Genomic DNA, 16,841 nt, shown 5'->3' with positions numbered 1-16,841 from the left:
GTGGGTTTATATTTTTTACTATACATATTCATCTTTTGAAGTTTTATAATCATACTTTTAAAATAATACATTTTAAGGTTTCTCTCATAAATTCTTAGTTTTAAGGCAAACAATTAAAAGAATATCATGAACAAAAATTATTGCCAAAGTAACAAGGAAAAAAATCGTAAAACAATAGTACTCTGCTCAGTGCCTCACATACAAAGGACTCAGTAAGTTTCAGCACATACACCAACACTCCTAACTGTCAAAGAAGCTGGAGTTGGGAGAACCCCTTGTTCCCCTCAACATCTGCAAGATCTCTCTGCTACCACCCAGATCCTTGCTTCCTGAAGGAGGCTCACAGAGACTCAGAGATTAGAAATCAAAACTCTTAATTTTATAACTACAAGAGGTCATTTTTTAAAAGCACAACAACACATTTATCATTTGTTTTTAAGAAATTGTTTTTATTAATGATTTGTTTTTAATGAGGATAAAATAGGATAGTCGATGTAAAAGCAGCCTATAACATGTGTGAAAAACACAGAAAACAAGATTATTCTTGACGTAGTTGGAATCAGATTTTTCTTTCTATTAAGAAAAAAAAAAAGACCACTCTCTTTTCCCCTCCATCTCTCAGATCTGTGGTGCACTATTAGGTAGCCAGCCTAGTTCCTTTCCCTGTGTTAGCTTTCATTTTTGAAGCTCAAAACTGTCTAAACATCTCTGGTACCAATGATATGTGAAAGCATAAACTACAAAGAAGAGGTTACCATGGGGTTAAAATTTTAGATACTCTGAGATTCAAGAGAGAGTCACCTTTTATAATGTCATAGTATTTTAAGAGATTATAAAAAGGGCAGAAAGTGTGGAGGGTCCACTCTTGGTGGATATAAGAGCTATATAAGGGACAGAATCAGGTGAGAAAGCTCTGTTTGGGGCTGATGAAAAATGGAGAAGCTACAGAAAGCTCCCAAACATTGAGTTTCATAGGCGTAATCTTTCTGCCTTTTGGAGCACAGCTGCCTGCTTAACTTGATCTCTAACTGCTCACTCACACTGTGTACTTGCTGACATTCTGTGGCCTGGCTACAGTTTGGAAGACTACTTTAAGAACAGTCTTAAAACTTCCCTCTGTAAATAAGTTCTTTTTGTATTTACGGTCAGGGAGGTAGCTTTGTCCACCTTTAAACGGAAAGAAAAGAAATGAAATCTCTTAAAGAAAAATGACCCTTTTAAGTATGTTTATGTAAGCATAGAAGTTTTTAAGAGGCATGGAATAAAAAATGGATCTAACTATTAAAACTACAGAAATAATCTTGAGAAATAGAAAGACAGGTGATTAGTCTTGTTCATTTGACCACCGCTAGTGTCAAACCAATGTTTTTAATATTAATGGCATTGAAAAATGTGAAACAGAGCTTTGAAGCATTGACTCTAAACTTAGTTCCACATCATTAAGGTGCATACGTCTCAGCCTGGAGCACATTTATTCATTTCATTTTGGTTTTGTGGCCAACCACTGCTTCAAATTGAATATCCAGTACATGATTTATGGCTGCCAAGGCACGTTCAGGAAGAAATCTGTATGAAAAAAAGATGAAAAAATTTCAATTTAAAATCTTTGACACCAGAGTTCTTTTTTGTTGTCAGTTAAAAATACCCTGAGAGTTATCTGGTTTGCATTTAGTTTTCTTCTGTTCTTTCTTCACGTCTACCTCTCTCTTTTTTTGTGTGTATCTTTTAATACTCACAGTTCAAATATTATGCAAATATAAAGAAAGCACTGATATATACCACTCTTCTCACCTTCTCATATTAGTAAACTATTATATGAAATCTTATGTGAGTAAAGACCTAAAACTGAAGATCTAGGCTTATTGCTGTAACTGTCAATGAATCCTGATGCTAAGAGTTCACAGAGCAACACCACCAGAATCCATTCCATCTGCCTCTCCACCTCTCCTTGAGTTTTTACTGAATATCTATTGATATTATGCCCTCTATAATCAGGTAGACTAAAGTACTTTAAAAACAGCTACTCCCGGGCTTCCTTGGTGGCGCAGTGGTTGAGAGTCCGCCTGCCGATGCAGGGGACACGGGTTCGTGCCCCGGTCCGGGAGGATCCCACATGCCGCGGAGCGGCTGGGCCCGTGAGCCATGGCTGCTGAGCCTGCGCGTCCGGAGCCTGTGCTCCGCAACGAAGAGGCCACAACAGAGAGGCCCCCGCGTACCGCAAAAACAAACAAACAAACAAAACAAACAAACAAAAAAACCGGCTACTCCCTTTGAGGAGCTTATTGTTTAGCTAAGAGGCTAAACAACAGGCTCAGATGGTTTCACTGTTGAATTCTACAAAATGTTTAAGAAGGAAATAATACGCATTCAACACAAGTTATTCCAGAAAAGAGAAGAGGAGGGAATACTTTCCAACTCAGTTTATGAGGTAAGTGTTATCCTGACACAAAAATCAGACAATGACATTACAATGCAGGGTTGGTTTAATCTTTAAAACGAGTCAGTGTAATGCACCATATGAACAAACTAAAATAGAAAGACCATAATACCTTAACATATTCAGTAAAAGCATTTGACAAAATCTGTATCTACTCTTGATGAATATGCTCATCAAAGTAGTAATAGAAGGGAACTTCTTCAACCTGATAAAGAGAAAATGAAAAAAATCTACAGCTGATATCATTCTTAATTGTGAAAGACTGACTACTTTCCTCTGAGGATCAGAAACAACACTTGGATGTGTGTTTTCACCAATCCTCTCTGACATTGCATAGGAGGTTCTAGCCAGTGTGATAAGGCAAGAAATAAAAAACATATAGACTGGAAAAAAAGAAGTAAAAGTATCTTTATTTGCAGGAAATATGATCATTTGTGTAAAAATGTCTGTTAGAATCTACAAAAAAGCTACTAGAAGTGAGTTTAGCAAGGTTGCTAAATACAGATCAAAGTGCAAAAATCAAATATATCCTAGCAACAAACAATGGGAAATAGAAAATTTAAAAAAATGCCATTTGCAATAGCATAAAAACCATGAAATACTTTGGGATAAACCTGACAAAAGGTGTGTAAGATTTGTACACTGAAAACTACAAAATACTGTGTAGACATATTGAGAAAGATGAAAAAATAAAAAGATACCTTGTGTTCTTTGTGCTCTTGGATTTGAAGACTCAATATTGTTAATATGTCTGCTCTTCCCCAATTGATCTATAGATTCAATGCAGTCTTAATCAAACCCCCAGCAGGCTTCTTTATAGACCCTTTATTTTTAGCTAGTTCACCATATTGCTTTCTCTCTTTAAACTGTCTTTCCTTCAGTTAGAATAGTCTCTGGCAAAGACTGGCCAGAGGTAATAGATGGAGTAGAGAAAATGAATCATTCTCTTTTTATAGATTGAGTAAGGTAATAGTAGAGGAAACTTAACTCTTCTCCCCAGGCATGGAGAATTTCCATGGCAAATTTCACAACTGAAAAACTCTATAATGATAGCTCTATCAGTGTTGTAGTATTTTAGGTGTTTTGCTGTACTTACCTCTCTAGTGTTAGGAAGATATTGAGATATGATGGAACAAAAATCATTTTCTTATTGGTAAGTATTCCATCTATCAAGCTTCTTGCAACTTCATTTGTCTCCAATACAGGGAATAGTCTGTGATTAAAAAGAAAAGTTTGGTCCTTTTTGTTGTTTTTTATAATTAGCAAAAGCAGGAAAATTATCTTTTCACTAATTAGGATTTAAAAGCTTCCAGGGGCTTCCCTGGTGGCGCAGTGGTTAAGAATCCGCCTGCCAATGCAGGGGACACGGGTTCGAGCTCTGGTCCAGGAAGATCTCACATGCCATGGGGCAACTAAGCCCGTGCACCACAACTACTGAATCTGCACTCTAGAGCCCACGAGCCACAACTACTGAGCCCGTGCACCACAACTATTGAGGCCCACAAGCCTAGAGCCTGTACTCTGCCACAAGAGAAACCACCACAATGAGAAGGCCGTGCACCACAATGAAGAGTAGCCCCCACTCGCCGCAACTAGAGAAAGCCCCCACGCAGCAACGAAGACCCAACGGAGCCAAAAATAAAGAATAAATTAAATAAATAAATTTATTTAAAAAATAATAATAATAAAATAAAAGCTTCCAGGATTCACTGCACAAATGCCACCTGCCTTCCCTCCCCCATGCCACATTGATGTTTTGTTATCACAATCTACTACTTTCACATCCAGTAGGTGTGTTTCATGGCTCACTCAGTCAAAACATCAAAATGGTGGTGAGGAATTAGATAATAGAAGAGAAGAGGAGCCAGGCAAGGAAGAGTAGTGGGTAGGACTGATCAAAGGACAGAAAGGAAACATGTGGCATCTTTCTTCAGGGCTTGTTAGATATGAGAAGAGAAATCTATAGCTAAGTACACTTGTTTTCTTGTGGAGGTATCCCACAAAGCTGGATTGTTTTGAGGGCATTTAGTACTTGAGATTCACTGCTGACTTGCCTATGCTGAAGTTTAATGAGAGTTCAAGACATGCATAGGGAGTATTACATTACAACTAGAGGTGTGACCTTGATTATACTGAAGACTGTATACATGGGTTCTTGAGAAGTATTCATAACCACAGGCCAGTATAGAATGCCCATTAATGCAAGATGATGACAGGAAATTAAAATGTAAATGGATTGAAAGTATTGCACCAAAGTTAAGTTGTCTAGGCATAGGCTGAATGGCTTAGAGAATACAAAGGTTGTGCGGAGGAGTTAAGTAAGTAGTGACTGTTATAACTTCCTTCCCTGAGATACATGTGATTTACTTCAGATTATTATGTGATTGAGGTTTCCATGACTTTGAGTGGCAAGCCAGCAGAGAGTAATACAAATCAATAGTTTTCTAAATTATTGGGTACTACCTCTTCCCTCCCTGATTTCCCCTACCTGGGTCTATCAACCCTGTCTGTAGCCAAGCCTCACATTAGTATATGGACATGTTAGCCTTTGTCAAGGAAGTTCAGAATCAGGTAGTCTGGGTGATACCAATTCCAAATTTTCAGCATTGCCTGGGTCAGTCCCCAGGGTCACCCCCAGGAACCCACATACCCGAGATCATATTAGCCTTACTCTTGTCATCTATTTTGCCTTCCCCTCTGGAAGAACTGGTACTCTGGGCTCACACTAAGCCTGAATGCTTACCAAGAGGATTTGTATTGGGCCCAGTTTCCTATTTCAGAAAACTGAGCCCAGAGTCCCAATTATATCACTGTATTTACTTACGTACAGTACCGTGTACTTGTTAAGTACTTGTGTTCTAACACAGTTAAGGACTCAACTGCCAGGGAGTGGCTACAGCTCTGGAGATGACGCAGCTAATTCAGAGTTTCAGAGTCAGTAGCTTCAAACGAGGCTGAGCTTAAAAGGGAATTTGTTAGCTCCTTTGAATGACTATATTTAGGACTAATTCCTTTCCAATAATAAATTGGCTTCAGATTAGCAAGCTCAGTATATTTTGTTAACCTGTAGCACAATGTTTATTAGAATCGAGGCAAATTGTGAAGCAGGTGTATTAATTTTAGGGTCCTTATCCTCACCTTTCCGCTTTATTCCTCTTTTCAGGGCCAATTTCTCCTCTCTTATCGTCTCAAATCCTCCTTTACCAGAAACAAAGTACTTGGTCAAGAAATTCACCTTGGACTTCCCTGGTGGTGCAGTGGTTAAGAATCTGCCTGCCAATGCAGGGGACACAGGTTCGAGCCCTGGTCCGCGAAGATCCCACATGCTGTGGAGCAGCTAAGCCCGTGTGCCACAACTACTGAGCCCTCGTGCCATAACTACTGAAGCCCGTGTGCCTAGAACCTGTGCTCCGCAACAAGAGAAGCCACTGCAATGAGAAGCCCGCGCACCACAAGCAAGAGTAGTCCCCGCTCGCCGCAACTAGAGAAAGCCCGCGCGCAGCAACGGAAGACCCAATGCAGCCAAAAATAAATAAATAAACTTAAAAAAAAAAAAAGTTCTCAGTTTAGAAAAAAAAAAAAAGAAATTCACCTTGACTGAGGGGTTAAAGACTCAGCTTATTGCCGCTTCTAGGAACATTTGCTTTTTTTTTTTTTTTTTTGCGGTACACGGGCCTCTTACTGTTGTGGCCTCTCCCGTTGCGGAGCACAGACTCTGGATGCGCAGGCTCAGCGGCCATGGCTCACGGGCCCAGCCGCTCCGCGGCATGTGGGATCTTCCCGGATCGGAGCACGAACCCGGGTCCCCTGCATCGGCAGGCGGACTCTCAACCGCTGCGCCACCAGGGAGTCTCGGAACGTTTGTATTTTAAAGGAGGACAGGGTGGTAGCCATGATCATAATGCATGTGGTTATATTTACTATGTCAATGTTTTGCAAACCTGCCTCCAGAGTTACCTGGTTTCCTTGTAAACAAAGCAAAACATTCTTGGAGCTCGTTTCACTCTACTGAATCAGAATCTCTAAGGAAGAGCCTAAGAACATGTATTTTTTATATAAGCACAGTGATGACGCTTAGGATCAGGCAAGTTTGGAAGATGTTGGAGTACTTTGTGCTAGCTCTGTGGCCAGTGCTGTCGAATATGGAAACGGGGCATATACCTGTGCCTTTCCATACTCTATTGAGGAGGATGAACCGCGAGTGGGAGGGGGGAGGTGAGGTAACATTCGTTTTGGGGGTGTGGTTTCCAGGAGAGGACACTCTTGCCATCACCCCCGGGAAGACCTCTCCATCTGACCCACCCCCATTCTCACTCCCTCTTAACACCTGTGTGTGTGTTGAGTCTTTCACCTGGACACGAATAAATACCCAACGCCTGATTCATTGGCAGCTGATCACTTCTACTAGCCCCTAATGCATTTTTCCCCTTTATTCATCTAATTTCAAAGCGAAAACATAAAGGCAATACAATAACATTAATAAGAAAAAATGTTTTTCCTTTTTCGTTTTTTTGTTTTCTATTTTCTCATTTGACCCACCTAAAAATTTCTCATGTAGGTTTCATACCAATTTCTCATGCCATATTTCCATCTTAACTTGATTTTGACTTTACCTTGTGCTTGGGTTTTTGGTGAACCCAGTATTCACAAAAACTGGGCAGAGACACGAGGTTTTGATACCAGTTTTTCCCAAGGCTTCAAATTCTGATGTCAGAGCTCGGTGGAAGCCAACAGCAGCAAATTTGCTGGAACTGTAAGAGAATTATCCACCCCTGTTAGCTAAGGGAAAGTGAAACATTCCTCAGCTTTTTGTGAGAGGAAAATGTTGATTTTGTTTGAGAACACATAAAAGCCAAACCCCCAAATCTTCCACTTGGTCATCTATTTTCATTTACATTTTCTTATCTGATTTCACTGAATTCTGAATTTACCGATTTTTTTAATTAGCGGTGATAAACAATAGAACAAATTTTAATAACTTTGATTGACTTGCTTACTGCTCATTCTACCTATAAGGTTTTTCCATTCAATCTTTAAACTGTTTTCTAATCAGTTTTTACTGCTGTTTTTATTTTGAAAAATATGAATCAGGAAAATCATGTTTAGAAAAACTATGTAACTAATATCTGTATTAACAAACTTCTGTGGGACTCTATACATTTCTCTCTCTCTTGATAGTTTCTCTTTTGAAATGCGGAGTTCACTTTGGCTTCTTAATTTCATTGTGAAGATCTGGAGTAAAAAGACTTCAGGTGATGTGGGTGTGTTAGTGTGTGCAACCTTCAACATATTACTTTGTCTTCTTCCTTTGATTTTCTGATCTTTAAAATGCTGGTGATAGGGACTTCCCTGGTGGTCCAGTGGTTAAGACTCTGCGCTTCCAATGCAGGGGGTGCAGGTTTGATCCTGAGTTGGGGAACTAAGATCCCACACGCCGCACAGTGCAGCCAAAAAACAAAATAAAATTCATTTATAAAAAGATGCTGGTAATAAAATATAGAGCCATCTTGAGGATTAAATCAAATAGCATATGCATAATAACTTTATTACCTATAAGAAGCTATGTAATGTTAATTGTATTTTTGACTCAGATGACAAGAACCATAAAGTTAAAGGCTGGCTGCTCTCTTAAAAGAAAAGAAAAAAGGAAAACAATTGTTACATTGGGTTTCCCCATTTCTAAACATTAAAACAATATTAAATGTTTAATCTGTGAAATTCTGATTTGTGTTTTAAGATGCTAGAGGCAGCTTGAAACAACCATATGTATGTGCAAGGACACCTTAACCTACAGCAAAAATTAACTACATCTGTGACTACATTTGGTGTCAGAAATAATTTGGTCCGTGACCAAATTCAACCTTGAACATGGATGTGTAGGTAAGTAATAAACCAACTAACTATCCACCCCCATCCCCACCCACTGATACACATGTATTGGCTATTACAAAAAGAATTGGCCAAAATGTTAACAAATTAAATTTTTCTATGAGGTTGATATAAGACCAGAATAAGGAAATGAGATGCCATTGAAGGAGTGTATGAAGAAAAGATATTTTGCAAATAGTGTGTCTTTAGGGAGTTCCCACTTTCGTTTCCTTATGTCCTTGGTAGAGCATGGAATATGCTATCTGCATCTTTTAATACGGTAAAGGCTTTCTCTCAATCCCTCTCTCTCTCTCTCTCTCTCTCTCTCTGTCACACACACACACACACACACACACACAATCTTTCATGGCACAAGCACACTGAAAAATGTTTTGATCCAGGAGCCACTCTGTTTAGCTTATCTTGGGCATGCAGGCCATGGCGTAGATTTGTGTTCATTTGGACTTCCTTATATTTTGCTTCTTAGTCTGTGAGTTCCTTCTTTTTTTTTTTTTTTTTATTTTTGTTTTTTAGTTCCTTATTTCCTTTATGAGCATCTACTCATTCCAGGATACAATGGAAACATGCTTGGCATTACTGTTTTCTTTCATTGCTCTGTGGAGGAGTTTTCAGAAATCTAAAAATATTTTAAATGATTTTTCATTTAAAACCAGTTTCCTTGTTTTAGGAGAAGTCATTTTTAAGAGTTTATTCTAAACTACTGTATACATTCTGTAAATCCAAATTATCTGCTATGAGACTTTTTATAGCTTTTATTTTTTGCAAGGCATTTGACTTTTTGTTCTAAGAAGATTCAAAAATGAAGAAAACACAATTCTAGCTCTCCAGAAATAAATAAATAAAATAAAGAAAAATAAAACAAATTACCTGTTATGAGGACTGGAATCTGAGGTCTAATAAAACCTTAAAAGTGTAAAAATATATAGCACTACTAGAAAGTAATACTTACCAATATGGAATAATATAAGGAATCACTCCGTGGCCGCATAGTGAAGCCACTGTGACAATGTGGCCATGGTTTCTCTGCATCATCGCTGGAAGAAGTGCCTTTGTGATCTTCAGGATCATTGCGGAACCAAAAGAAACAATGACACAGGTGTTAAGTTTCCAAATTAGGTAGTTTTATTCTATTTATTTTATTTTATTTTTGCGGTACGCGGGCCTCTCACTGTTGTGGCCTCTCCCGTTGCGGAGGACAGGCTGCGGATGCGCAGGCTCAGCAGCCATGGCTCACGAGCCCAGCCGCTCCGCGGAATGTGGGATCTTCCCGGACCAGGGCACGAACCCGTGTCCCCTGCATCGGCAGGCGGACTCTCAACCATTGCGCCACCAGGGAAGTCCGGTAGTTTTACTTTTAAGACAAAATGTCATTTAAGACAACTTTTTCGATGAAATGAAATACATGCCAAGATTCCATGATTACTTCTCCACCGATGACAGAAATGAAAAAAAGATTAAAACAATTGGTTTGAGCTGGCATCGAGTGCTGTGCACTGCATACCACATGCCAAGAACTCATCTTAAAATCCCTCTTCTTCCCTTCAGAGGGAATCAAAAATCTCTTTTATGGATCCATCATCTAAACAATATTATTAAGGGAAAAATTCAGAGTTTTCAGAGCTGAGAAAATTCCGTATGGTAATCTGGTATCATGTAATTTTTTGTTTGTTTGTTTGGGGCTTTATCTTGCTAATGAGAAGAGTTAAAATCTTGTGTACCTATATCAAGTTGAGCAGAAAAAGCTGAGTCCTGTACTGACCCATGGTCATTGTGTACCATGATTAGGGAGATTAGTATCTCCCTATTTGTAATACTGTGCATTATATGTTGATGTTACAGGAAACAAAAAGTCTTTCTTTACCTCCAAAAAGCTTTACTGTTTGGTGAGAAATATCAATACTATTTTATAAATGCACCCTATGGACCCTGTGCAAATTCATAGAGCCAGAATTGCCAAACCAAGCCACCCCCAAATTCCTGACCCACAGAAACTGTGAGAGGAATATGAACATTTATTCTGGCTTCAATCCACTAAGTTTTGATATAATTGTTATGCAGCTGTAGACAACGAATACATGGGGTCTCTAAGTAGTTTGGTGGGCATAATAATTAATTCTCATTAGCATGTGTGAGGGGCTTGGGAAAATGGGGGAATACATCTCTTTTTTTCTTCTCTCTTCCAGAATCCAGATCTGTCCTATGTTCTACACTAATATTGAGGCACTGGAAGATTAATTCATATAAATGCTCTCTACAAAGACATATTTCAGTGTCTCACAAAACCAAACAATTATAAGAGGTCTGTAGAGCCTTAACTCTAAGCTCCAGCCTGACCTAGAGCTTTGCTCAGAGTTCCAGCCAGAAGCACCCCCAACCCCTATATAACCCAAGTAGTGAGTTCTTTGTCCTTTCTGTTCTAAAATTCCATGACATGAGGTCACAAGTGAATGTACACTGTATGTATTTTCTCTAAAGCACTGAAAAGGTGTACACTGACAATCCTTAGGAAAGCTCCATGAATATTTTTTGAGTGCCCAGTACATGCCAGGATTTGTGTTAGGTACTGGTGGATAAGGCAGACTAACTAGCCTACATTCTGGTGAGTCACGTCCCCTTGAAATCTGTGCCCTTCTGTCAGAGACACGAATATTGGATGATTGTTGTTTTAAGGCAAAGATATGGAGTTTCCCATCCAGAAGGATGTGAACTCAATTATGAACTTCATGTACCTTAAGAGGAATTGTCAGACATACACAAACTAGGAATATTTCTGATTCACGCTCACCCAAAAATGTCCTAGGATGTTGACCTCAAAAGTTTTGGTAATCTCTTCATCCTTTGTACTAAGAAGGTCAGCTGGATATATTGCCCCAGCATTATTCACCACGATAGTTACATCACCCACCTCTTTCTTTACCTGTTGAAATAGAAAGAACACGTTCATTGGGTGTAGTATCGAAACTTAAAGTTTTGGGGCTGATATCATCCAGGGATTAGATTCTTTATTCTGTTTGATGAGATCTCTCAGAGTTCAGGCAGGAAAGAGCTTTAGTCCAAAGAGTGCTTGCCAAGAAGACACTGTCATAAAGCTGGGGTAAACTGTTTTTTTTAACAGCTAAATTTCAGTACCCAGTACATCATAGATATTTTTTGAAACTTACCAATAAAATGAAATTAATATTTGTGTTGATTGATATATCTGTTCTAACCAAATATTTTAAAAGTGCTAATTGAGTAATCCTGTTTTCACTACCTACTAGCTACATGACCTTAGTCTGACATATCAGTTCTTACCAAATATTTTTAAAGTACTAATTGAGTAATCCTGGCTCTGCCACCTACTAGCTACATGACCTGGTCTGGCTTATACCCTCTGAATCTGTTTGCTCACCTGTCAAGTGAGGTTAAGAGGGTTATTGTAGGGATTAAATCAAAGGGTACAACCATTTTCAGAGTGCTTTGTCCATTGTATTTGATATTTACCCTTAAAAATTGTTATAATAATTATTAATATTATATTTTCTATAGAAGATTAGATTGGCACCAACATAAATAAAATCTCAAAGAGGAAATATTTAAAGGAAAAAATAAAGGAATTACTGCAAAAGTAATAGGACTAAAATGAAAGTAGAAAGTTATCCTTTTCCCTGATGATAAATCTTTTCTCTGTCACTCTGTGCAGCTGCTCAAACTTCTAACCAGAATGAAATCGATTAATTAATCGATTAATTAATTAATTAATAGGCAGAGTTGAGTGGATTATATGGAAGGAAAAGGTTTATGTCCTTCCTTGTTCACACAACTACCTCAGTTAGCAGAGGCTAAAAAAAAAAAACAAATCTAATTTAAATTAGGCAGTCACAAAGAACCTTTTCATATTCCATGTAAGGGGACACAAAATTATGGGAAGAAATTTGTATTCTGAAGTCTCACCTGGTTTACAGAGTCATAAATCTCTTCTCTGTTACTGCAGTCTACCACAAACACATGTGTAATGGCCCCTAGTTTTCTGCATTCAGCTGCAGTTTCCTCAACGCCATGCTGTAATTGGAAAAAAGCAAATTCCAAAAGATGTAGGTCAGTGAGGGGACAAGAGTGAGGGAGAAAGCATTGGAGAAGAAATTTTTTTTAAGATTAAAATTCACGTCCAAAATGTCCCACTTGTTTGTAAGCAAATTTCCTGAGAGGCACCGCTTGCCTAACTCGCAGAGATTATACCTGGCTTTTCTGCCAGGGAAGGCTCATGTAAGTCTCACGAGTTTTCACTTGTTTTGCTACATTCTCATAGCTTAAAGAACATGCTTGAAAGATGTTGCTCTTTGTGGTATCATGAAAGGAGATGTTTGAGTATGGAGAAGAATACTCAACAATATACTTAACATATGTTTGTTGAGCACCAACTATGTAATAGGCAGTAAAGCACCTAGCAGATTGTAAAAATTTTAGGATTGCGTGCATGTGAGAGAAGGCACGAAGAAATTCTGTCACATATTCTTCTTTTTTATTTGGTTTTTGTCTTGCCAGACATTTAAAAAATACATTCCTAGCTCAACAGTCTGCTCTGGGGCCAGGTTTGGTTCATTGGCTGTAGTTTGCTAACCCCTGTTCTTGCCTATCCTGTGAGGTATTGGGTTGGCCAAAAAGTTCATTCGGGTTTTTCTGTAAGATGTTCTTTCTGTTACAGAACATCGTACAGAAAAACCCGAACGAACTTTTTGGCCAACCCAATATTATCCCCATTTCAGATAAGGAAACTGAGGCTGAGAGAAATTGTCTGCTCAATTTAAACAGTTTGGAAGTACCCTGGCTCCTGAGTCTATGTTATCAAAATTGCATATCATGGCATAAAAATCACTGCTAAGGTCTCAGTTATGTTCCCTTCATCAAACCATCCTGGTGGGGACTTCCCTGGTGGTCCAGTGGTAAAGAATCTGCCTTCCAATGCACGGGACGCGGGTTCAATCCCTGGTCAGGGAACTAGGATCCCACATGCCGAGGGGCAACTGAGCTCTTGCGCTACAACTAGTGAGCTCGTGCTCCTTTACTAGAGAACCTGCGTGCAAACTACAGAGTCCACGTGCCCTGGAACCCATGCGCCACAACTATAGAGCCCATGAGCGCTGGAGCCTGAGCACCACAACTAGAGAGAGAAAACCTGCATGCCACAACTAGAGAGAAGCCCTCACGCAGGAATGAAAGGTCCCACATGCTTCGATGAAGATCCCATGCCACAACTAAGACCCTGGAGAGCCAAAAATAAATAAATAAATAAAAAATAAATCTTAAAAAAAAAAAGCTATTGGGTGCCATGACCATAGTCCTCTTCCAACTCGCTCTCCGCAACTAGATGTGATGGGTAATATGGCACTTGTACTTTAAACAACAACAACTACTACAAAAAACCCATCCTGATGCATATGTAGAGTAAGGCTCCAGGGAATTTAGTTACCAAACTTCGAGAAAGACAAATACAAATATAAGCAAATGTTAAGTCAAATAAGTTCGGGCCTCTCACTGTTGTGGCTTCTCCCGTTGCCGAACACAGGCTCCAGACGCGCAGGCTCAGCGGCCATGGCTCACGGGCCCAGCCGCTCCGCGGCATGTGGGATCTTCCCGGACTGGGGCACGAACCCGTGTCCCCTGCATCGGCAGGCGGACTCTCAACCACTGCGCCACCAGGGGAGCCCCAAGTCAAATAAGTTTTTAAACACCTGTCTCACTTGTAACTTTAAAAGGTGGGTAAATGAATCCAGTACCTTATTAATATCCCACAGAACCAGTCTGCTCTTCCGTTTTGCAAATTCATAGGCAGTATGCCTTCCTATTCCATGCCCAGCTCCTGTAATGAGAACAATCTCTCCAGCCACAGATTTTCTCCCCTGGGGAATGAAAACCTTCACCAAGGATTCTAAGTAGGAGTAGATGATGATGATCAGAAGCAGGAGGAGATCCAAGATAATATTCATGGCTCTGCTCTGTACTCTTCTCCTCTGGTTCAGTCCCTGTCTAGTCCCAGCAAAGAGCCACCCTCTTCAGAGAGCTCCAGGGAAGAGCTGTGTTCCAGGTGTTGATGGGACTGGCAGAGGTAAGCTAGATTTGCAGGCAAGCTTTGTCCATGTGTTCTAATGCGTTAGATGCACTTTGAGCTTTTGAAGTGGTATCAATTGCTAGTAAAAACTTGGCATGGGGACAAGGGAACTCAAGGGAAAGTCCTCTCTGGATTTTCTTTTTGGTTGTTGTTGTTTAATACTATATTTTACTAGTTTTCAAGCACTGATTTGACATCTATGTACCTTGATTTAAAAGTTGATATTTTATTTTGTATTCAGCTCATACTCAATTAAGTTTAAAATGAATGCAAGTATAGTATAGGGCATAAGTTATTTAAAAGTAAACCATTTATCACTGGAGTGAAATCAGGTCATGGGATTTATGGTAGCTAACAGTTCAATGAAATGGTGCCCTCTTATTGTATCTATCATTCCATTTCTCTACATTTGTACCTCCATCGTCCATGCCTATTCCCATGTGCTAATTGCTATTACATTCCACAGTAAAGGCATAGTTTTAAACTTCCTCTACTTTCAGGAGGCACACTTTTCTTGCAGTTCAGTTTCTGAAGAAAAATGATCAATATTGGGGCTTCCCTGGTGGCACAGTGGTTAAGAATCCGCCTGCCAATGCAGGGGACACGGGTTCGAGCCCTGGTTTGGGAAGATCCCACATGCTGCGGAGCAACGAAGCCCATGCGCCACAACTACTGAAGCCCGCGCACCTAGAGCCAGTGCTCCGCGACAATAGAAACCACCGCAATGAGAGGCCTGCACACCGCAACGAAGAGTAGCCCCTGCTCTCCGCAACAAGAGAAAAACCCACACGCAGCAACAAAGACCCAACACAGCCAAAAATAAAGTAAAATAAATTTATTTTAAAAAAATCAATATTTATTACTGTAGTGAAATCAATACTCTGATTTATTTGCCCAAAGTTAATTAGGACCAATTCTTTTTATTCTGCTAATAAAAAAACTCACTTTTTTAAATTCAGGAGAAACATTAGCACCTTTCTTTTATCATTCTTAAGCAGCTCTCTGGCATAATATGGACTTACTTTCTGAGAAGCAGTTCTGTTCTATGTTTCACCATGGCAACTGAAAAAAAGATGCACAACCTAAAAAATGAGAATTATGTTTTATTTGGTGGCCTGAGGACTATAGCCTGATGTTATACCCTCTCAGACAGTGTACTGCTCCAAAGAGGTAAAGGAGGAGCTGATAGGGATAGAGTAGGGTAATCAAATAGTTAGTTTAGGGAATTCCCTGGCAGTCCAGTGGTTAGGACTCTGTGCTTTCACTGCCGAGGGCGCAATCCCAGGTTCAATCCCTGGTCGGGGAACTAAGATCCTGCATGCTGCATGGTGCAGCCAAAAAAAAAATTAGAAGTCCCACTAGGGGACTGTAGATAGAGAGGGAACTTTAGGGGGCTTTGGGAAACCACAGTAAGTCAACGATCACTCAAGAAAGCAATGGGAAAATCTTGAAACTTTGTGGGCTTGCTTGACTTGTGAAACAGAGCAAATCGCTTAGCAGCAAAGCCAGACAGGCTTGCTTAGCAACAAAACCATGCAATGGAGGCATGAGTCATGCCTGAAGACAATAAAACAATAGTGGAAAAATAAGGCCTACATCCCGCCCAGTGAATGTCCACAAGTTAATGACCCCCTAGGACATGCTCTCTTCACACATAACAAGCAGTAATTTGGGAAAGGTGACACTTCAAAGTGAAAGACCATCATTATACTGAGACCTGAAATAATTTTTCCATAGCACCTTGACAGTCCCGGATGGGCCACATAGTGCCAAAAACTCCCCCACCCAACAGTTAGGAGGAGTTGATGGAAGACTCGAAGAAGGAGGAAGAAGATGGTCTCCCCCCCCAATCCCGCTCTTCCTTTGATTATAAAAATGTAACCCACTAACGCTTGCTTGCCTGCCTGCTTGTTTGTAAGCTCACAAGTGTCCTATTCTAATAAATCACTTCTTAACTATCACTTTGCCTTTTACTGAATTCTTTTTATGCTGAGACAAAAAGAGCCAGAGCTCCTCCGAGCCCCCTGCCGCCGAGATGCATTTCTGTGGTTTCAGAGCCAGGATATATAGTAGTTTTTGCTGGGAAAAAAAATGTAGTCAAACATCAAAGTTTATTGCTAATCACACAAAACAGACATCTCAAGTTAATAATTTTAGTGCTTTTCTATGTATGGCAAGATGCAAGAATCTGGGCTCCTTGACATTATTCCTTTGATATGCATCTTAACTATTTTGGGCCAGTATCCTGTTTTTCTCTGTCCTGAATTCCCCTCAAGGTGAATGGTTGGGCGGCTGCAGTGGCTGATGGCTTGATGGAAAGCAACATTTATTGTTTACAAAATGGCAGGCAACAATTCTTTGTCCACAACCATGAAGTTTTACCTCTAGAAATAATCCTAGAGATACTGCATCAGCTAATGGTTGCTT

The 16,841-nt window shown here is 39.8% G+C and overlaps 1 protein-coding gene across 1 annotated transcript; it reads right to left on the bottom strand.

Annotated features, from left to right (window-relative positions):
- Window positions 1-451: 451 nt before the first annotated feature.
- On the bottom strand, window positions 452-14,438 carry HSD17B13 (hydroxysteroid 17-beta dehydrogenase 13). The gene is made up of 7 exons (XM_082653178.1): window positions 14,083-14,438; window positions 12,260-12,367; window positions 11,112-11,243; window positions 9,276-9,382; window positions 7,051-7,188; window positions 3,534-3,650; window positions 452-1,566 (listed from the first exon to the last, which is right to left on the bottom strand). The coding sequence occupies exons 1-7, from the start codon at window positions 14,290-14,292 to the stop codon at window positions 1,476-1,478; spliced, it is 903 nt and encodes a 300-aa protein (XP_082509304.1). The 5' UTR covers window positions 14,293-14,438; the 3' UTR covers window positions 452-1,475.
- Between the last annotated feature and the right edge of the window lie 2,403 nt (window positions 14,439-16,841).

This window comes from Grampus griseus (assembly GCF_964374135.1).
Source record: "Grampus griseus genome assembly, chromosome: 4".
Taxonomy (NCBI): domain Eukaryota; kingdom Metazoa; phylum Chordata; class Mammalia; order Artiodactyla; family Delphinidae; genus Grampus; species Grampus griseus.
Note: the sequence above shows the minus strand (reverse complement) of the source record. Positions and strands in the feature narration are given on the sequence as shown.